Source organism: Lineus longissimus, chromosome 14, assembly GCF_910592395.1.
Source record: "Lineus longissimus chromosome 14, tnLinLong1.2, whole genome shotgun sequence".
NCBI lineage: Eukaryota > Metazoa > Nemertea > Pilidiophora > Heteronemertea > Lineidae > Lineus > Lineus longissimus.
The window spans coordinates 15524635-15546727 of NC_088321.1; the positions used below are offsets into that span (position 1 = coordinate 15524635).

The 22093-nt window shown below is 42.2% G+C and overlaps 2 protein-coding genes across 6 annotated transcripts; one reads left to right on the top strand and one right to left on the bottom strand.

Moving 5' to 3' along the window:
* Positions 1 to 255: 255 nt before the first annotated feature.
* LOC135498801 (proton channel OtopLc-like) lies at positions 256 to 13273 on the bottom strand. Of its 5 annotated transcripts, none has more exons than XM_064789254.1 (9): positions 13034 to 13273; positions 8806 to 9009; positions 8089 to 8209; positions 7373 to 7490; positions 5824 to 5898; positions 3987 to 4190; positions 3450 to 3610; positions 3201 to 3351; positions 256 to 2989 (listed from the first exon to the last, which is right to left on the bottom strand). In XM_064789254.1, exons 2-9 carry the CDS (start codon positions 8880 to 8882, stop codon positions 2031 to 2033), a joined length of 1866 nt encoding a protein of 621 aa, XP_064645324.1. In that variant the 5' UTR covers positions 8883 to 9009; positions 13034 to 13273; the 3' UTR covers positions 256 to 2030. The 5 variants fall into 5 exon arrangements, with proteins under 5 accessions (XP_064645324.1, XP_064645327.1, XP_064645325.1 ...); XM_064789257.1 differs by lacking the exon at positions 13034 to 13273 and adding an exon at positions 12497 to 12515; XM_064789255.1 differs by lacking the exon at positions 13034 to 13273 and adding an exon at positions 11234 to 11318.
* Positions 13274 to 13935: 662 nt separating this feature from the next.
* LOC135498945 (uncharacterized) lies at positions 13936 to 22009 on the top strand. Its single transcript, XM_064789477.1, has 5 exons — positions 13936 to 14041; positions 14674 to 16996; positions 17345 to 17525; positions 17641 to 17808; positions 18067 to 22009. The coding sequence occupies exons 2-5, from the start codon at positions 15032 to 15034 to the stop codon at positions 18261 to 18263; spliced, it is 2511 nt and encodes an 836-aa protein (XP_064645547.1). The 5' UTR covers positions 13936 to 14041; positions 14674 to 15031; the 3' UTR covers positions 18264 to 22009.
* Positions 22010 to 22093: the final 84 nt, after the last annotated feature.

Consider the following 22093-nt stretch of genomic DNA (forward strand, 5'->3'; position numbering starts at 1 on the left):
AAAGGGCCCGCCGTTTGATGCAACATTCCATAGCAGTAGGGAAGTTGCGCTTCTCGAAAGTGTATGTATCCATTTGCCCATTTTGTCCATTTAAATCTTTCCATGGGGGATCATGCCTTCAAGTGGAAGAAAGGATGACACACGGGTAAGCCTATGAGGTCCTGATGTCATTGGATCGAGAGCACAAGATGGTACAGACCTCAGCTTCATCAGATCCTATATAAAATGCATTACAAAACTACGAAACAATACCGGTAATTATAAAGTATATCTTTATTATGAAAATATTGAGCGAAGTCCATGATTACAAAACTCAAATTAGGACGATTATTTCAGCGACGACGCAAGGCCGAACTAATCACTACATTACCAAGTCTTCCCATAAAAGAACCTCCCGCCACCGAAAATTTGCTCTCCCAGCAAGGGCAACTCAGTAGGGATGTTAGGTCGGCCCTGACTCCGAGAACGGAATGAGGAGATTCCATATTAGAGCTACAATACGTGACAAACAGCACCCTGAGATTTAGTTTTTTTCACGCCTTCGTCATTACAAAATAAAACGCTTGAAATATCGAGAGGTGGAGTATTTAGAAAACCACTGGTTATACCAGGATGCATGATTAGCTATGCTGGACGTAATCCTTTCCCAATGGTTTCCTTGGGCAGCCACCGATGACAAAATCGTAATGATAAATGATAAAATGATAAATGATAAAATTTTAAGAGCATTATGAATGGCCGGTCACTGCACCGGCCGGGTCTCCGCGACATTTTCATATTGTCCGCGAAGAAAGAAAAACATGGATTTTCAGCGGATAACGCCAGTTTTTTCCACGCACGCCTGACAAAATCTCATCCAGATTGGCTGATCGTGCCTCGGGGACTTGAGGCAAAAAGTGCTAATTAGAGGAGGAGATTAATTTTTCTGGCCAGAAATAGTTATTCCGGCAAAAAATGATTTCTTGCTCTCATTAGTCCTTTTTTCCTCAAATCCCTCTGATGAATACAGGTGCACAAGGAGTTCGATATTTATTGTAAGCCAACAGCAGAAGCAACGTTTCATTTCCGACCACAGTGTAAGCTTATTATCAGCAAGACCACAACAAATACTTCAAATGTGCTTCTGGCAAGACGGTTTTGCGGCTTGATTTGATAATCTGGCTAAGAATGATTTGAGGACGTGTTCCAATCAGCAATACCAAGTAATGAACTAAAGCACGGAATATAATACGTTAATTTCCGTAGATCAGTGTCAGGCAAGCTTTCCCGAACTGCAAGGTGCCGCCTGAACCAGCTCTTTCGCCTGGATTCCCGCCCTGGTTAAGATCCTGACATCCTGAGGAAATACGGGTTACATTCGTTTCTCTAACCCTGCCCTCTGAGCATGGTTGGAGAGGAGAACTTTAACCACTGATTTCCTCATTACACTCTCGCTATGACACGTGTCATTTCTAAAAATAGGTGAAATCTGTGCATTTCTTGTTGATTCCAGTATGATTCCCTATTTTCTCTCTGTCAATTTGTGTACGACACACGTTGACAATCGGTAATTGACAATCGATTTGGCGAGATATCGCGCTTTTTAAAATCATATTGTGTAAAATGTTCTACATTCAGCCACATGTTGGCATAGCTAGATCGAGAGTTGGGAAACTCTATCATCTACAGGCGCGCGTGGTATCGGGCAACAACTTGCCGATCGGGGAGCTTTGTTTGATTGGTGATTACAGTAAGTACATGGAAAGACAAATTAGATCAGGAGGCAGCTTTGCCACACGAACCAAGCCATACCAATGACGATGAGTTGGGTTGAGGCCGACATATCTGTTCATATCGTTAAGGAACTAGCTGCCATTTACATCTACGAACCTATAGCAAATACAAGCGTTACAATATAGTTACAAGATGTCACTACAATAAAGACTTTTCTCTGCCAGTCCACAACAGCAAATGCACTACAAGTACACAGCTCATTTTAAATTTTCGAACAGCATCCACGGCTATGACTGAGGTTGTATGGATCAGTTTGTCTATTCTTCCTTTCTCATCTCGTAAGCATTCACCCAAACTTCTGATAAACAAACAGTCGTATGGTATCGGTAAAAGATAACAAGAGGAACCAACATGTGCGACACAACAGACCAAGCGACCCGGTCAAAATAAATCACCCTCACTCCAGAAACCTCTGCTTTTTCCATCTCAAAAGTATTGACCAACCACATGGCGAGGTTTACCATCACTAGGAACGAGATTACCGCACGCCCTGGCTTCCTGCGCACGTGATCCTCATGCCCAGCGCACCTGCGCATACTGTCAAGCACAAACACCGTCTGTATTCCTGATTGGACGAAATTCAAAATGGCGCGGATTAAATACAAATATGTGGTGTCTTGGTAACCGCCGGCTAAGTCTGAGATAGCTGATATTCCGAGCAATGTAGAGTATGTAAAGACGCCACCTTGCGCCATTATTAGTAACTTGTCATCAAAGGTGTCCTTTTCCAGCGGGTGAAACTTTAAATTGTGGATGTATTTGAATCCAAAGCAGACGGCTACTAAACAACTGAACAACGCGACTAATTCTGTGCAGACGTAAACGTAAGTTGAGTAGTTTTCGGGGGAAACTTCGAGGTCTCCTTCCCGTATCACCAGGAAAACGACCACACCAACACTAACAAACGCGGACACAATAATCCCGAAAATCAACCAGATGATGTTGTCAAATCCTCGCCATAAGCTCCTGAACGTCGCGCACGTGACTTTCACGTGCTCACTCTTGTACGACGCCAGACTCCTCTGTGACGCCACCACACTCTCCTCCCCCCCATCTTTCGCTGCCTGTTCTTGTTCGATGACTTTGCCGACGTTTAAGTACATTTTGAAGGCGGCGGAGGCGGCGATTAGGCTGAATTCAATGAGGCAGGGGAATGTGTAGGGGGCAACCTTATCTGCTATGGTGTCAATGTGATGGCAACGCAGCGTTTCATTGGCTGAAAAAGAGGAGACGATGACGTCAAATTTGGGACGGTAACGAGCCCAAGCCATAGCCCATTTAAAAAAATCAAGTTTTTAACCCAAATCAACAATTGAAAGGCATGAAGAATGAAAAACATCAACTTCGAGGGGGCAGTTCGTCTCGCGAAGCACAAACATGGCAAAACGGAATGCGGCGATTACACTTAACCACTGACTTAAACTTACCGTTCGTCTCTTCAACCTTCTCATCAGCAAACATCTCTCCCACATCTTCGACAATCTCTGTAGTACAAGCGGAGAGCCATACCGACATATTCGCGGCGATCAAATGCACGAGACAAATGCGGACAAACGGCTTGTGTTTGTTGATCACAACCTGTCAAGATAAAGAGAAAAAATGAATCATGCTGACTCCAACGCAGGCAGAATACTTCAGGAGAGAAACACGGCAAAATTTTCGACCAATACACGTACCTGGTGAAATTTAAAGATGAAGACAGTTTCCATTCCAAGGAAAACTAGGAAGGAAGTTTGTGTGAAGATGTGCACCTTGGAAACACATTCCATATTTATATTATTATCAAAAGGCTCTATTATTCTCAGCACTTTCAGTATCACGGCTCCGAGTGCAAAAACTGAAAGAAAAATGTCAACATGAGATCACAGGATTATTCAGTCGAAAATTCAAAAACACCGGGGTTATTAAGTGGCACTGTTTACAGTGTATGGAGCACTGTGCCTCGTTGTGGAGGCAGCGGTTGTTCGTACGCAGACATTACCACTTTTGGTTGGTGAAATATCTTGAAGCAGTCAAAACCACATTGAGGCGTTTTAGAATTGACACCACGCTGTCGGCACAGGAGTGCGGGGAGCTGTCATTTCCCTTCGAACCCCGTGCTTGAGAGATCCGGCCCACAGTTTTATGTATACATGTACATTGAGATTCATAGGCTCATTCGAAATCCGCCAAACCTGCCGTCTGCAGCCGAGTGGTTTAAAAGTAATACTAACCTACAGTACCGATTCTGGTGTAAAGGTTCAGACCCTCCTCCGCCATGCTCAGCGGTGGGCCAATCTCCGTGGAAGAGGGAGGCTCATAGTCCCGTGGCGCCTTGTGACCTTGGGTGCCATTGGACCCGTTGGTGACTCCGGGGATCTTTCCTTCAGCTTTATTGTCTATGCTGGTCTCTGAGCCTGCGTTCATATTCTCAAGAGCTGCAAGAACAGACAACGACATGACGTGTTTACCGCAAAGTAAGGTTTTGTGTGATTTTAAGGGTTGACCATAGATACCACCATTTTGGATAGAACTTGAAATAAAACTCGATCATTCAAAACGAAGTGAATGCAAATTTCAAGGTAGTGAGTCAACTCTTTGTTGTACAGAGATAGGACTCCCACCTTCGAAACTGGAAAATTTCCAATTAATCTAATGCCGGGTATGAAGTAATGTCAACATCACAAATGTAGCATATGTTCTCTGACGTCTCTAAAACATCGGTCGCTAATACTAAAAGCAAAGCGTCATGACTTCCGGTATAACCTCCCCGACCCGAATCCATTTTACTTCCTGTTTCCGACAATTGTATTGTTGTGTTAATTGCACGACCGACAAAGGGATGTCAGAATAGTTGTTGTCCATGCCACTTTAGCCTTTTAGCACTAAAAGGCGGAAGTGCCACGGTGTTTGAGCAAGAGTATAACAGCATCCCAGACCATCTTAAAGCCATCCAAAATGCTTTGGTTAAAAAAATGCGCATCAACCCATTCTTTGAATCTAATATTCAACGATCACGCGTATGAAGTCATTTTTTACTGTTTATTGGATTTTCTTTGCCGGAAAAGATAAAATGTAGTTATATCTATACACTATACCTTGACACCATTTTCCCTCTCTGCCCTTCCATGCATAAAACTCAAGCTCGATTTTTGACCTTTTGCCGACACAACCCAAAAAAGTACCGATGGACATAAAATGTAATACTTCTACACCTTTTCCCCTTTTTATTCTTCCACCATACAGAAAACACAAGCAAATTCAAACTAAAATTCAAATTCAAATCGTTTATTGCACTAAAACGCCCACAAGTAATACGCCCACAAGTAAACGTCCATGGTAACAAACAGGAAGTGTTGAGCACCGAGAGAAATGTCGTACACCAGTTGCAATGGGCAAAGGGAAAATACCATAGAAGATGAGCTTCATCAAATATTCATATGAGTTCATTTTACAATTGGAAGTTTGCCAGAGTTAGAGAGAAAGCTGCTACGTAGGGAAATCGGGTGATGTCGGTTACGTCTCCGACAGATGCCTGATCTAATAAAATAGTCTCATGTGGAAGTGATAACCTAAAAAGATAGTAATTTTGGCTCCATGGGGTACTTGATATCTTAACGCGTTTTCAGCTCGTCCAAGCCGTATCAAAGCACGTACTACAAATTGTGAGCTTGAAGCATTTTATTCACAGTTAAGACGTCTGTTGTCATGGTTGATTTACTCACATGATATAAGCAGCCATTTTGTGTCTAACGGACATCCCCTTCACAGGAAGTGAGACCTTTACGATTATTCCTTTATGACTTCACCTATGATGTGAAATGGATATCAATCCAACAAGACATCCAAAGGACTAATATGATTTGGCTGTAGTCCATTTACACCCATTTGATGTCAAATAAACATCCGTCCAGCAAGATGTCAAATAAAATGGCTGTCGATCACCAGATTTCCCTTTGGGCAGTTTTTTCCGTCAAATGACAAATTGCTTTGGTATTCAAAGGAAAACTAAAGGAAAGTCTAAACTACTAGCAAGCAGATTATAGCTACAAAATATAGGGGGCGCAATACCATCGTCCTGGACCGAAAGAAGCTGGACTTGAGAGGGGTCAACACCAGAAAGGTGGTCATTGCTTTGCTGTCTGTCTGCAAATCAAAATAAACATCGGAGTATTTTACTTTAGACTTATTAAAAGCCTCTTCTCAGCTTTAACTATTTCCCGTTAGCCTATTTCAAGGGACAACTTGAGATGTGTTGAGATATGTTGGTTTTTCATACAAAAATGTCTTCCAGCAGGGCCGTGACATCTCCAAACAGGATCATTGAGAAAAGTAATTGAACTGCATTAAACAATGCACTAGAACTGGGTGTATCCATGAGTTTCACGAGCAATGTCCAAGACTGCTTCACAACCCTGACAGATCAGACTTAGTGTGATGCGATACTACGAGTGGCGGCGCATGGTGGCAAGCAGAGGTACTATGCTCCTGGCTAGATCCTATGACGCCCAAGTTGTCCCCATAGAGGATCTGCCGTCATAAAGAATAAGAATATGGGTCATGACCCCTGATATGAGTAAATTGTAATGTCGCAAATCATCTGGATTCTTGACATGGTGAATAGAACTGTTCATGGCCAGTGCTTTTGACTCTTTGGCAAAACTCTTCAAGATTATTAAAATTGATAAAAGCCAGCTGAACACACAAACATGAAAATGTAAAACTAGTATGACCAACAAAATTGAAGGACATGTACATGCAAATGGTTATCATATAGATGATATCGACCACTCTTGCCTGTTGAAAGTTCATCCCATACACGTTTAACATATATTTGCAATGTTCTATGTTTTGCAATGTTCCTTAAGAAAGCGTGTGCATGCACGTGTTTGGCCAATCTAGACAGTGTATCGAGAGGAGTTTCAACTCTCGGTTCTGTCACAAGCAGGCAATCATTTGAAAAGTTCACCACTTTTGTAAAAAGTATCAGAAATTTCAGATTTTAGTGAGAAATTTACTCCCCTCTCTTTCCCAGACTAATGTTTTTAGTTCATTAACTCATCTTTTGCTCGCCCCTTTAAACACGTATGATATAGTACTAACCACTAAAACTTCTGAAAAAAAAACTTTTTTGATACAAATCGCAACCAGACAGCCGTCATAACACATTAAATTACAATGCATTTGATATCGCTCAAGATGCTTTTAGCTCTTACTGTCGAAATTATTAATCACATGCTATTTTCTACTTGGCCTTTGCACCAGAGTCAATTTAAACACTAAATTATGTTATTCACTGGTCGCTTCTCGCTTAAAGTGTTCTTGACTATTAGGTTATGTGTTTTTTATTCCCTCCTATTGTCTGGCACTCTTGATGACTTTGAATCAACTTTGGTCAACAGAAATCATCTTATAATTGGTTACGGGTAAAAATTTCAAAGAAAAAACGCTCATGCACATTTACAAAAAAATACGTGTCAAATATTCATTCCCAATAGCTCCTTTCTTTTTGAATGAACGTTGGCAAAATATCTGGTTTGACTTCATTCAAAAACAAAAAGAGTCATTAAGAATTAAAAGTGTACGTGTATTTTTTTGACACGTAGTACATTCAACTTACCCTTTTCCAGTTCATCTCTTCCAGCTTCTGCTGAAGATTTCCCTCCTTGGCGTAAGATATAGATGAAGAAGTACCCTAGGATAACGATGGACTGCATCATGACGAGGATCAGGAAGACCTAAAATAGTCACAAGAGATAAAAAAATCATTTGGGCTGTCGGAGAGGCGCAGTGGCAAGACCAGCGCAAGTCACCTCCGAGGTCCCGGGTTCGATTCCCGGTCAGTCTCGGTACACTCACGTGATAGAGAGGGCGACTTTCTCGGATAGTGTAGGTTTCCTCTGGGGTCGCCAGTTTCCTCCTTCTAACATTATTAATACTATCACCAAATATTGTTTATTGAGTTGATATTGCCCTAGTATACGCTCAGCTCTATACTCAATAATTAACTCAAGAAGAGATGTACACGGTTCTCAGGAAAGAGGCCTAGGAAATGTTCGCATCGCAAAAAACCAGCCAAACCTTTCTTTAATTAATTGGTCAATTTATGAATTAAAGATATGTCTCAATTTGAAAACTAGGTCACTTTGATGTACACGATACCGACGTCTAGAACTTCGCTGTTGCCGAACGAGATAAACGGTCCTGTTTGAGTCTGTAAAGTTGAAACAACTTTAAAAAGTGCTTACGTCGCTAGCTTCGCACCCTCGGTTAAATACTTTTGGGAGATTCTACCTTCGTTGCTGATGAGGAAATACTTGTATAGCGATTGCTTACCTCGCTGTATAAGCGATGTCTGTCGCTTGATTTCGTGAGTACATCGCATATGGGAAACACTAAACCGAACACACAGAAGACCATACAATACATGAGGCAGCATATACGCGTTAGTGCCGACCTGAAAGTAAGCAACATCATACAATACATGCGTTAGTGCCGACCTAAAAGTAAGCGACGTTATACATAACGTGTGGTAGAACATACGTGTTAGTGCCGACCTGAAAGTAAGCAACGTAATACATGTGTTGGAACATACGCGTTAGTGCCGACCTGAAAGTAAGCAACGTAATACATGTGCACGTTGCTTACTTTCAGGTCGGCACTAACGCGTATGTTCTGCCTCATGTATTTTATAATGTGTTTGTACCGACCTGAAAGTAAGCACGTTGCTTACTTTCAGGTCGGCACTAACGCGTATGTTCCAACACATTCATTACGTTGCTTACTTTCAGGTCGGCACAAGCACATTATAGAACACATAAGGCAGAACATAAGTGTTTTAGCCTATCTGAAAGTAAGCAATATACGACGCATCATGCATCCTGAGATCAGACTTTTTTTACTCCTACGTCATATGCAAACTATATCTTGAAAATTGGTTATGCCCGGATGCGCATCATAATGCATTGCATACTACTAGTGCTGGAGTATTGATACTCTGAACATCTTTTGACCTAATAAAAGTGAAGGCAGAGTATTTCGCATTTTACTAACCTCTGCTGCCGGATGTCATGTTTGGTGTGCTTGAAAACTACCGGCGGACTGCTCTGCGTCCCCACGCACAGCACCATTTTGCTTCAATCAGCTTGGTCACGTGATTCTCTGACAAGACGGCCGCAGGGACTGGCCCCTTTCCTGATAGTCGTCGGGAGCTCCTATTGGCTATTGGTATCAACGAACTCTCTTCAAAGACGGGACCTGTAAATAGAAAGGAGATTTGAACCACATTAGAGTGAGATGCAAGATACCTGACTGAACAAAATATGAGAATGAATGTCTCGAACACCAACCATTGGACATAAATTGAAACAGAAGTGCGAAATAAGCGTATTAAGCTTCATCCTGAGATCTGGCTTTTTCATGTCGTATAGGCGGAATAGGATGATCACTAAACCAAGAATCACTAAACCAAAAAAGTAATACGAATAGAGCGATAGCGGTTAAGCGGGGACTCATTTCGCTAGTTGAGTTTGAATCCGGTCAAGCCTCGAAAAACCCAGCCGCCGATACGAACTATCCTCCGGAATGGCCCAACCAGGTGAACTCAGGCGCCCACGATCGATGACACAGAACCAGAGATAAATCGGACACGCACTATGAGAAAAACACTATTCTATCTAACACAATCGGCAAGTAAAAATCGAAAAAAAATCAATGGAGAGACCACGGAACAGCTTGCGTCTGGCCTTAGAGAGCGATTAAGTGTTTACAACCCTATACGAATGACGAAGCACTATGGTAAACTACTGTTATATGGCCTGTCGTGTCATAACGTCTTGTGTTTATTCACATTTGCGCCACGCTCAAAAATCATCGCAACACCGCCCTTGTTAAAAAAATGATTTCGAACACCCATAAAGTGAACCTGTGTTTGATCACAGAACTAATTGGATCTAAATGAATCGGAGTTGAAATGGCAAAGTAAATAATTGTTGTTACCAAGACCGACGAAATCAGTGTGGGGATTCGGACAGTGTCAGTTTCTAGAAACACCACCAGCATCCACATCGAGTGCCATAGAACAGGAAATATTCGCGGTTGAATATGCCTGTGCTTTCAATTTATTTGCTGTCGTCTGCTAGCCCCTTCGGTGACCATATGGCGGACAGTGATTTGTTGACACTGTCCGAATCCCCGGCCACCCTGTGAAAATGTTTTGACGTAACGGTAACACTGTTTAGCAAACTGCCGAGAGTGTTTGCGAGGTAAACATGGTAGATAAGTGTTCTGCAATTGTATCATGATGCTGCTGGGCCAGGCCAATTGGTTAGCAATCGAATAGAGTTTTCCCGGGTAACACTCGTCAATTTATCAACCAGGCATATGCATTATTGAGTAGGCCAACTACTAGGTTAATAAAGATACAAGCAAAAGGTTTTTTTTAGTATAAGCATACCTACCTGCATCCTGTAGGCCTACCTCTCAGACCAACACTCGGCACTAACGACCAAGGTACGACTGACTCTGTGTTTTCGAGGGGATGACCTATAACTGCGATATATAATACCTTCGCAAATTAGCGCCTTTGTCTGAGCACTCGGAAAAATCGGTCGTTTGGGGGGCGCTTTTGAAAAACACCAAAGTCGGTTTCTTCCCCAAGGTGATTCTCAAACATGACTCTGAGTTCATGATCCAGTTGCTGTGAAACATCCGTTATTATTCACCTGGCGTGATCAACCTGGTAACTGAACACAGGCGCCAACCTTGACTTAAAGGGGTGCGTCGGTCCAGGAAAATAGAAATGCAGTAACATGTAGGCATAGGCAGTGTGAGTTATCATGCACAGGAATTTCCTGAAACCTGTAATTTATAGTATATGTACATCTGTCTACGCAACAACATACTGAAATTGATGTTAAGTACATAGGCCTATTCACGGAGCAACTGTCTTGATCTTTATGGTGTACTGCGTCAGCAAGTTTTTATCGCGTATTAAAAGACGCAGGAGGGAAGGTTGAGGTCGCCGAAAAAAATGATTTTCATGCAGATTTGAGCCCTTTTCCAACGAAAAGTGCCCCTCCCGGGCCTACTACTGCCTCCTCCCCCGGGCCTACTGTCCCTTCACCTCTCGGCCTAAAACGCTAAGTAAGAACCATTGAAATGCTGGACGCTGAGATCACCGATAAAATATCTCATGCTATGACACGGCAATGAAAGATTCATCCAGCAACCTCTCTCCCGCTACTGAAAATGTAAAAGCCTACCTTTCGCACCGATGAATTATTCCTACTGAGAGAAAGAAAAGCCTACGTACGCTCAACCCATTAAAGGGACACGTATGGAATGAGATGCTGCTACGTTGTTTTTTCGTACAAGAATGACTTCCAGAAGGACCGTGACTTCTCGAAACAGGATCATTGAAAAATCATTTTAAAACATGCTGTGAAAGCAATCGCTAGAACGGAATACAAAGTGTATTTACGCCAACGTTACACCAACTTCAGAATCTCCCTGCAGCGGACACGACTAAAGCGAGTTGAAGAGCTCAAGGTCCATCGGAGGCAATTGTCAGCCAGTGTTTGCGAGAAACATATATGTTGCACAAATCGATGACGGCCTTGGCTGCAGCGAACCGCTGATTCGCTGACACGCTATCAACCAATTACACCTGTCCGATGGTAGATTCATTCGCGACCCTTGACATACTGTGTTAGGGTGAGGGACGAGGCCGGTCCACTGCGGCTGGACTGTAGTCGATGGAGTCTAAGCGCACTGTGGTTGAAGGTCGAGGTTGCTTTGGTTAGACAAGGTCATCATCCGCAACTTTAGATCGATTTCAAGGGACTTTCTAAGAGATCAGGCCCGAATTCCATTTGGCATCAGGCGTCTCTAAAGGAGAACCATATTTCCGGACACATTCCCAGGGGCACCTTCGACCGCTTCACCGGTGTAATGTTTTTGAGTGTTTCCCCTCATTGTTTGGGAACGCTCAAATATAGATTGACAAGTTTTTCTGTGTATCCCCCCTATTGAAAAGTCGTGGTCTCTCTAGCTGCCTATTGTTTGGAAACACTGACACATGGGGAACAACCACAGATGTTACACCGGCCTTACAGTTCTACACTGCGGTGATGCCGGTAGCGGATTCCTCATACAGTATTAAATAGGCCAACATGTATTTCTAGGATGACGTATCGACAGCCTCGGGAGTCTATTCCGTATGCCGTATATTACCTTTTTATTGGCTAAAAAAGTACTTAGATACTTAATCCTAGCAAGTATGCAATCAAACTTGACATCTTGTGTTTGCCACCTTCTCATCATTGGACATAAAAACAATAAGAGTCTCACTTCTTGATAAAAAAAAACACGTGGGGGGCATTAAAACAGTCTTTCGAAACCAAAAAGCTGTCAAAATCGATCAAACAAAAGTCAACTGCCAATGACATTCATTAATGGGATGCGATACGCGTACCTAATTTGTGGTGATTGTGAGAAAAAAAACAACTTCACAGAACGATTACGACATAGCTAGCCTGTATGAATTCGACATCAGGAAACACCAAGTCTATGTCTTGAGGACGGGTTTTCGAAATCAGCTTTTTTGCACTGTCATCATGACTCTCGGGTTGCCAATCAACTTTACATTGTCCATCAGTTCCTCACCAATTCCTCCATAAGTTCTCGCCATAAAATTGGCGCTGCCACCCAGTGGACATGTCTGTAGTGAGCAACAAAGACTTACCGTTACAAATCGGTCTCAATAGAATATCGATCAGCAAACAGGTATCCAGTTCAAGGAAAAGTTAACAGCCAAACTAACAACTGGCTGCTTCAACCACAGCCACCGACCCGGATAATACAATAGTTGCAAGCAGAAAAACAGGGGGAATAGTCAAGAGCCGTTTAAAGTATTGATCACAGCCACAGTCAACAGCAACTCTAGTTGACTGAGACTAACACTCTGTGAAGTAGACAGCAGGCAGTCATCATCCCAGGATGGAGTTTCTGCCCACGGAACGTCACTCGCGAACATATGTCTACCAAAGCCCTCGAAAAACGTTACAAAAAGATATTTCTGTCTGAAGTAGCAGCGAATATAAATAATCCAGGCTATGGACGTTTAGAAGAGTGCTTCCTGAAGATTAGTTACAGCAGCGACTTGACTAACTGTTGGTTTGCTCACCGCTTTAGGCCGACGACAGACGACGACGACTACCTACTACAGTAGTTTCACAATGCCAGACACGCAGCACTATATATAAATCAGATGAAAACCCACCTTACTTCGAAATACCTGCACATAACCGAGATGATCACACTTTCAACACTAATTCCTCTGTCATGCCTTGGCGAGCAAGTGGTCTAGTAAAAGCCTCCCAGCCTACTCCAACCTGGATGGTTGTTCCAGAGCAAAAGTTGTCCTCGATAAGGACAACACCACAATCACGCAAAGATGAATTATGTACACACAATAGAAGTAGGTCAGTTGGTCATGGCCTTACATCGGCCAACTCAAATCTGGCTGGTTGTGCTAGTGGACTGGCTGAGGACAATTACCACAATCACGACCCGAGAAGAGTTCAACACCGAAGTAGGCCAGCGACGAGACAATTATCTTGTACGCCACTTTCTAGTTCTAACCGCGTGGAAAATTATATTCATTGTGGGCTGTGAATACTTCCTACAGTATGCCTCGCAAAGAGCATGTACAATGGCCTCCCTGTACGGAACGTCAGAGCAAGTCACCCTTGGCCTTATCATCATTAATGGGTCACTTGGAAAGCCGTGTTGTTTAATCAAAATGTTCATCCATCCCACAGTCAGGTCTCTCTCACTTGAATTCCCGAGCTGTATAATGAGGCACCTTGCTGTCTGTGGTAGGCCTCATATCCCTGGGGTCTACTCTGTCCTCAGTGGGTCCAGGCCTAGACCCGATAGGGGCCTAGTATGAGGACCCAGGCCTGACGCGTTTAAAATAATTTTCTCAAACCACATGGAACCTAACTAAAACTTAATGAGTTATTGAACCCGGCATTCTTTCATCCTGACCCTTCGCTTCCAGATAACGCGTATGGAAGTTCAGTATGGCATTCTTTCTGCCACACCATGTACACTGCAGCGCTCTCTGTGATAGAGAAATGAAACTAAAAGTTCACGGTACTTGTTGAAGATAGTACGCCACGAAACTTTGATCGTAAATATTTTTGACGAAGTTTTCCACAATAAATCATAAAAAATACAGTAATCGGGGAAGGAAAAATGGAAAAGTTCATATCCAGAAGTTAGAGTAAGTAATTAATCACATACAGAACTAATGTGTTTTAAATTTGAGGTTAATCTGAATGAACTTAGAGCATCGGAATTTGGGGGAGAAATTTTCTTTTGTCTTAACCTTGCTACCTCGCTCCCAGGTAGATTAAAGAATGTGTACATTGTGTGTATGCTACACGTGCATTTGTTGAACCTGGATTCCTGAATACATTATGAACTGTACCACTGATATGCAGAGTTCTTTGCATTGCTGTGTTGTCTTGATTAGAGTTTTCAAAATGTCAGATCAGTTGTACAAAAACGGCAGAAAAATCTGCAGACAAAAAAACTAAAAAAACATGCCTCTGGAAAAAGGGCCATAACGTTTTTACCTAATTGACTATAAAAACCAAACCTATTGTAAATGATACCCAAGAAGTTTATCCAGATATGATAAAACTTTTGTTCCAGTTGGCCCAGTAGTTTTTGCGAAAATTGTAAAAAAACTGGTGTCCTTAAACTTTCCGACAAGGGTGTACATAGTGGATGAAAAGACAGTAAAAGTCAGACTGTCAAGTCAAATTACTTTTTTCCTGCTAATTTTTTGGCCAATTTGTTGTGTAGGCCCCAGACCAGAGATTTCTAATTCTTACTTACTGTGTGTTTCAGGTGTTTACTTCTGCCAACGTGTTGCTATACTATTGGACCAGTGGCGTAGGGATGACGACTAGGGGTAGCTGCTGCTCGAGATTGGAGATGTGAAAGCAGACTGTTGGACTGGGAGTACCATATCGTCTCATCAACCCTCATGTGTTCATTCGCACATTTAGAAAACCTGGTTACAGCGTAGCTGCTTATTCTTAAAAACGTTTTTTGAAACATTTCTATCTGACATGTGAAAATTGTTCTGAGAACTCGACTTGGTGCTTAAATGTTGTCATTTTTAGATATTTTGATAAAACCGTCCCACCGCTTGTGCAAATCCTGCCGTTAACGAATCATGGCTCGTCCACAGTTGTAATCGTCCATGGAGAAGCCGTCTCCTTCGCCAAATAATTTAGATTTAGTGTCGCCACCTTTTGTTGCAAAAGTGAAACGTTCGTCCAAAATTAAGATAAAGGAGGAACCAAGGTCAAGGTCGGATATCTCCCTTACACCCTCGTCCCCAGTCCATCCAATCGTGACCGCGGCTGAAACCTCGCTAACTGACGCTTATCGTATATTTTTGTTACAAACGGAAATATCACAGGAAGTGGATGCAAGCACGATTTTACAACAAACCGTCCAGGCTACGGAGTCTCCCGCGACGCATTTACCGTTTGAAGCCAAAGTAACAGCAAGTGGAGACGGCGCATTGTTGTCTTTACCGGAAGCAAGTCCGTCAAAACCTCGCTCGAAGAAATCATCGAAAAAATCCAAGAACTCGCCAAAAAAGTCCAAATCTGATTCGAAATCCAAGTCTTTTGTTCCTCAGACAGACGGACATGTAAAACCTGAAAGTTCTGTCGGTGATAAGTCTGAGGAGGCCTCAATTGGTCCGAAGTTCCCGACGTTATCTTTGCTTTTGGAACCTCCAAGTAGTGTTAAAAAGGCGGGACATTCACCTATGAAGTTACCGATCGTCCCGGTACCGATTATACCCCAGGAAAGTGATATGACTGCAACATCCGTGAAAGGAAACTTGCCTGGATTTGCTGAAATATTTCCACGTCTTGGAAAAAGTGGTTATCAAAATATGGAGACCGATAGCGTGAACGTCACCAGCAGTAACGGAGCATTTTGGGCAAATGCGTACCTTCCATTGTGGCCCCCGTCAGTGCAATATTCTCAGCCAATTACCATGGCGACTGAGTCGCAATACTCTGAAACTCTACCCCAGTATTCACAATCTGATGCGCAGTATTCTCAGTCGCAGATTCATGTAACTAGTAGCAACGTCGGTGATAAATTTGGGACTTTTCAACCTGGTGGCGTGAGCACTGCAGGATATTCAACCTCGTCACCAAGCGCAGACCAGATCTGTGCAAAAACAATAGAAACAATGAAATTACCTGTTACACATTATTTGGATACACAGCTGTTTTCAAGCGCACTCAACACACGATCAAGTCCAGTGGTCAGTTACCCGACGCACACACCAAGTCCTAGCGGTCTTCCTCCAGTGACGTCAGCAGTTCACGACGTCGTTGACGGTGCCCCACACGCGGATCTATTCGCCAGGGAAGCGTCTCACTCCCCGCACAACTTGACATATTCCATGACTACCACTTCCAACACTGATATGATGGCGAACAAAACAGAATCTTTCCTAGCTAGCCTACCTCCCTACCCGACATCGAGCGTTGTGTCCACAGCGTACGACTTCCTACACCCAGTTCCAGCTGCTCAAATGTCGAGCACGATCACGGGGAATCCAGGAACGAACCCTGATCCGAAATGTACCACAGATGCCAACGCAGTCCTCAGTCCGATCTCGAATATTTTTACAAATGTTGCTCAAGGTCAACAAGGTCTGCAATTGGCGGGTAATTATTCAATAAACGCACCGATTTACAACAAAGATGCTTGGTCGGATCCAGGTATCCAAGATGCACATTACGGAACTGTTGGGTATAACGCGGGGCATAATAGCAAACATGCGTCCGGTGAAAAGATTGCTCGTAGCAAGGGGAAACATTCGCGGAAGGGGAACTTTCAAGTCAGTGATATTTTGGATCATGGAATAGGCAATCGGAGCAGCGTGGAGCACGTGGGGCAGCATTCAAGCAGTGAGTCGAATCTTGAAGCTGGGAATAACGATGCTGGTCGAGATGCCCAGAAGGTGCCGTATTATGTTTACTCCCAGGAGAGTGAAGACATGGAGGCTCGAAAGATGCAGTTGAAGAAGGAGATCATCAAGAATCAGTTGCGGTTGGCGTGTCTGGCAAACGTTATCCCGGCCGGTGGCTTAGGCAGAGGAAGTCACGAGGGCATTGGTGTCAAACAAGTAGGGGTAAGTACTAGACGAAGTGCTGCACAAACGGGTGACTTTTGTTGCAGCGATATGCAATAACAATCTCTACATTGTGCAGCCAAAAGATCTCGACTGCAGGTTAAACCAGATATAGTTGTGGTTGATATTGATACCAGGTCTCTGCAGTCACCGATGACGAACACAATCGAGCGATTTTCGTTCTACCGATCATCATGGCAGGTTCCGTGAAGCAACCTGACTGCTTTACATATGTACTTGGCCCTTGCTTTGTCGGGACCAGTCAGATCACATGATGTACTCTTTGCAGAAATGACATGAAGTGGACACAATGGTAAGAAATGTTTTCACATTTTGATAATTTTTCAGGAGTCATCCGGCGTCCAACAAGACTATGTCGACCTGAAGCCGTACATGCCAAATTTGGATGCGCCGCAACCGGAGCAAGACGATGTTGACACAGACCATCTGTTGTTTAATATGCCAAGTCACTCCGGGATTGATCCCAATGTTCCGACAACGGTTTCACAGTCGTTGCAGATGCTCTCCGGTAAGAACTCTAGCATACACGTTAACTGATAGAAAGACATCTGGCGAAACTAACGGTATTCACCAAATATCTCGTCACAAAATATTTCATAACATTTTCACGTTTTCCTTTTCAGGTGCCTCAATGGATCCGCCGTGTCAGAATCCCCTGCACAGCACGTATCAACATCAGCTACATGGAACAAGAATGGAGCAGGAGGTGTCACCACCACCTCCAGAATTGCCTGGGAAGTCCTCGAAACAATCCAAGGGGCCCAAAAAGCCAAGGGCCCCCGTGAAAGCTGGTATGTGTGAGTTAGTTTTGTCATTATGTGCTGCTACTGTTGGGTTTCATTCCCCTGCTCTGATCACTAGTGAGAGGCTGGCGTTCCCCCAACTGCTAGAAGTGGAGGTACAATCAAAGGGCCCAATATATCACAGGCAGTCAAAGCAATAAGTTTGTATTCCTTTATTTTATTCTACCAGTCTACTGTTGGGAGCATAATGGCCTAGTGACCCCATCTTCAGTGATGTCCTCCTAATATTCCCTCTTCCTTTCACAGCCCCTCGTCGCCACGCTTGTGATGTCTGCGGGAAGGCCTTCAAGCACAAACACCATCTCCGCGAACACTGCCGTATCCACACAGGAGAAAAACCATACGAGTGTCGTCTTTGCGGCAAGAGGTTTAGCCACTCGGGATCGTATAGTCAGCATTTGAACCACCAGAAGTGCGTCTTGTCTGCACATGCACATTTGTAAAATCGATATGTTGATGTCTAATTCTTCTGCGTATGGTAGACTTTGCCTGTGACTGCTGTCATTAAGGCTTGGAGCAGTGCGTGAGACGACGATTGGGAGTTGTAAAAATGACGATTTGTAGTTGAATTGATTGATAAATAGCAGTATTCACTTCAAAACTGTTGTTTGTGATACCATGTTTTTTACGACGTATGAAGTTTGTGCTTGAAACGTGTGCAATAATGAAACAGCAATTTTAGTATTTCAGAAGACTTCGCCTTTTGGGTGAAAAGTTTCTTCGAGTGAGGAGACCTGATTTTCCAACGTTTTTTTGTATGCATTTAAAATTTGTCGCCTGGATCCTGCCAAATTTCAATCGTGTTTCTGATAAACTTGGATCATATCATTGATAATACCTACAGTATTGATGGCAATACCTACAGTATTGATAGCATTGTTAGAGAAGTATTTTGAAGTATGCCAAATTATGAAATTTCTTGCCAAATTGTTGTAATTCTCTTCTTGAAAGCGAATATTTTGAAAAAGTCTACAATTGACGGTGCTTCTGATTTCTGATTCTACTTAAGCCAAATTACAATTCTGGTCAAAGTAACATACCTTTTGTTGCACAGTGCCCTTTCAGAGAGTCACATCTGAATAGTCTCTCAGATATTGTTGTGCAAGAGAGGGTTGTTACTTCCGACTAGCAGTGTTCATGTCTGACAAATCACAAAAATCAAAAGTCATGTTTTTTCTCTCACTTATACAGTGATTTTGAATGTTTGGTCTAACGGTGCTGCATCTTGTTACTGGTTGTATCATTTGTAAGTAATGATCCTTCGAAAACCAACATTCAATCTTCAACATGAAGGAATGTTCAAAATTGTTAATGTCAGTAAAATCTATTGTTAAAGATTCCTGCCCATGTAAGATAACTTAGGTGCTTGTAATTAGTGGTGTCAACTCAACAACTGAAAACATTCAGAGAAGAGTTTTTACAGGAAAATTTCAGTGTAATTTGTTAGTTGGTATTTCTTTGCAAACTTTTGCAAAGTGTTCTTTGTTAATTTAATAGTGTTACTGGAAAAGTTACTTGATGTTGTAAGCTTTTAACTTGAATTGAATTTACCAACAGGTATGAGACAGATTCATTCTGCCCATGAAAGGGTGGTCCAAAAAAGCCCTTGAATTACATATACATGCACTCTGGGTTCCCAACAAGGTTTTCTCGAGGGTGGTACCCTTGAGATTCAAGAAGATTTGCCAGTGTGCAGCACAAGGTTGGATGGCCAGCAATTTAAAGTAGGGAGGCCTTGAAGAAACCCTTTACACAATCTAGAGCTAGACAGGGTGGTATCCTACCAAGGTAGGGTGGTAAGCTGCCAAGGTAGGGTGGCTGCTGCCTAGGTAGGATGGTAAACTGCCAAGGTAGGGTGGCTACTGCCAAGGTAGGATGGTAAACTGCCAAGGTAGGGTGGCTGCTGCCTAGGTAGGATGGTAAGCTGCCAAGGTAGGGTGGCTGCTGCCTAGGTAGGATGGTAAGCTGCCTAGGTAGGATGGTAAACTGCCAAGGTAGGGTGGGCCACCCTGACAAATGGGTTTGCGGAGAACACTGAATGTACATATTAATAGGTGCTATGTTGTCATGTGAGTGACTATGCACTGTAAAGAAATCACCGAAGATCGCACTACAGGAATAACTTGATTGAATTTATCAATATCCTGTTTGATTTGCAATTGTTAGATTTATTGTTCCATTCAATGTTGTAAACTTTACAAGAATAGTCACATTTGAAGTTGTTTATTTGATTTGAACACGGCATAAGCATTTCATACCGTTGTCGCGTCGATTGATTGAGATCAGTTTAGAATTTATATCGAAGTTGGAATGACTGAGATTTTAACCCTCTTTTAAAGTGTAGTTTTCATTGTATCATGTAGCATATCGCTACATTGACCCAACGTGACAGGTTGGATGTGTTGGAACGTAATATTGTAAACGCGAGAAAAAATGGATTTTGAAGAGATTTTGTATAAAAAATAGACATTTATCATTTATCAATGAATAATAATCATTAAATATATTTAGTTTTTAGTTGATCTCCCCTATTTTGCTTAGAGTGGTCTCATCTAGTTATGGAAATATATAGAATTGGATTCGTTATGGGGGTGACCAAATGAATGACTTTAGATTGCCTTTGAGATTGCACCTTGTACTGTGTGTTCAAAATGAAGTAGAACTTTTTGATTTATTCGAAATCAAAAGTGTCAAGTATGTTTTGAGACATGTAGTAGTTGTACACTGTAACATATTTTTATTAGTTTCACATTGCTGCACGGTATGTTTTATGTATCAACCATATAAAACATTGTTAGGTAGTGTAAAGAATCAGGGATTCTTTTGAAATTATTTCGTTTATTTCAAAATGTCAATAACAGTATTATTTATTTGAATATTTCTCCTATATCTGTGTGTGCATTTAGTTCGCATTTATGTTTTACTTCTTATTTTGTGCGCAATGATGCATTTATATGTCTGTAGGGTGTTTTGAAATTGTTTAAATGAAGGAAAAACAATGGAGTTGTTTCTGTTTTGAAAACATATCCTTGAGGTTGAAAACATGCATGCATGTTAGGGACGAAAACCGGTGTGACTTCACCGATGGTCACGATCTGGGGCAGTCCCCATCCCACTCGGCAGCAATGCGTCTGGCAAAAATGGCAGTCGTGCATTCCTCCATGATATCTCAAACTCTGAGAGAACTTGAGGCAGCACCATTAGAGATATCTTAGAGATTTTAGTAGAACACTTTACAAGTTATTTTCATTCAAGGTACCAAGTCCCAGTTTGCCGACTGGTGTTTGTAGAAAAATGCTTATCTTGCATTTGTGTGTCTTAAATTATTTATGTAATCGCCGATGATAGAAGTGCAAATAATACTTAATTTAAAATCAAACCGTTCTATATGCTGCAATAATGATTAGTTAATTAATTTAAATGCAATCATGAGTATTAATGAAAACAATATTGAGAATGATTTATAGTGTACTAAAGTATTTATGAATTATTTTGATTGGTAAATGTATTAATCCGAATGTGTTCTTTCTTACTAATAGCATGCATTACATTGTTATATAAATTGTGTGTTATTTATCCACTGTACCTTTAAGGACGGTGCACCCATGTTACTAAATTGAAGGCGACTGTCAGTGGAAGAAAAACGGCATTGCGATAGATCAAAAATATTCAACGTTCAAACGAAGGTCATCAGTTTCTGTCGCTCTGACGGTCACCTGTGGTTCAGTTTCTCGTGTGTATCCTACTCTCAAGACATGCAAGTTCCTGTATTTCATGTATCATACTAGAGAACCTCTCTAATAAGGACGCCCTTGAATCTGACAAATACAATGGAATCTCCTTTAGAGGACGCATCCCTTGACAGAACAATCTCTCTGTTAAGGATGCTGGTTTTCTTGCAAAATACACCATTTCTGTCCAGTTTGACTTCTAATCTGTATGGTCAGCCAAAGGGGTAATAGAGAGGTACTATTGTACATACATTACTTGAGATTTGTCCTGATGACAGAAATCCAATTCGTTGGAGCCACAGAATCCGACACAAATCTGATTTGGTCATGAAAATAAGGAGGCTTACAGTATAACTATCATATATCCTTGCAGGAGTTAGAAAGGAGCTTAGTTTACGACTCTGCATGCTGTGTGATTTAGATTAGTTGTGTTTCAATAAATATTTATATTTTGATACTGAAAAGATTGCTTCTTGAATTTATTTAGAGGAATGAAATGACTTTGCACCCTGTGCCTGGGATGTTAACCTGCGATAGACCAG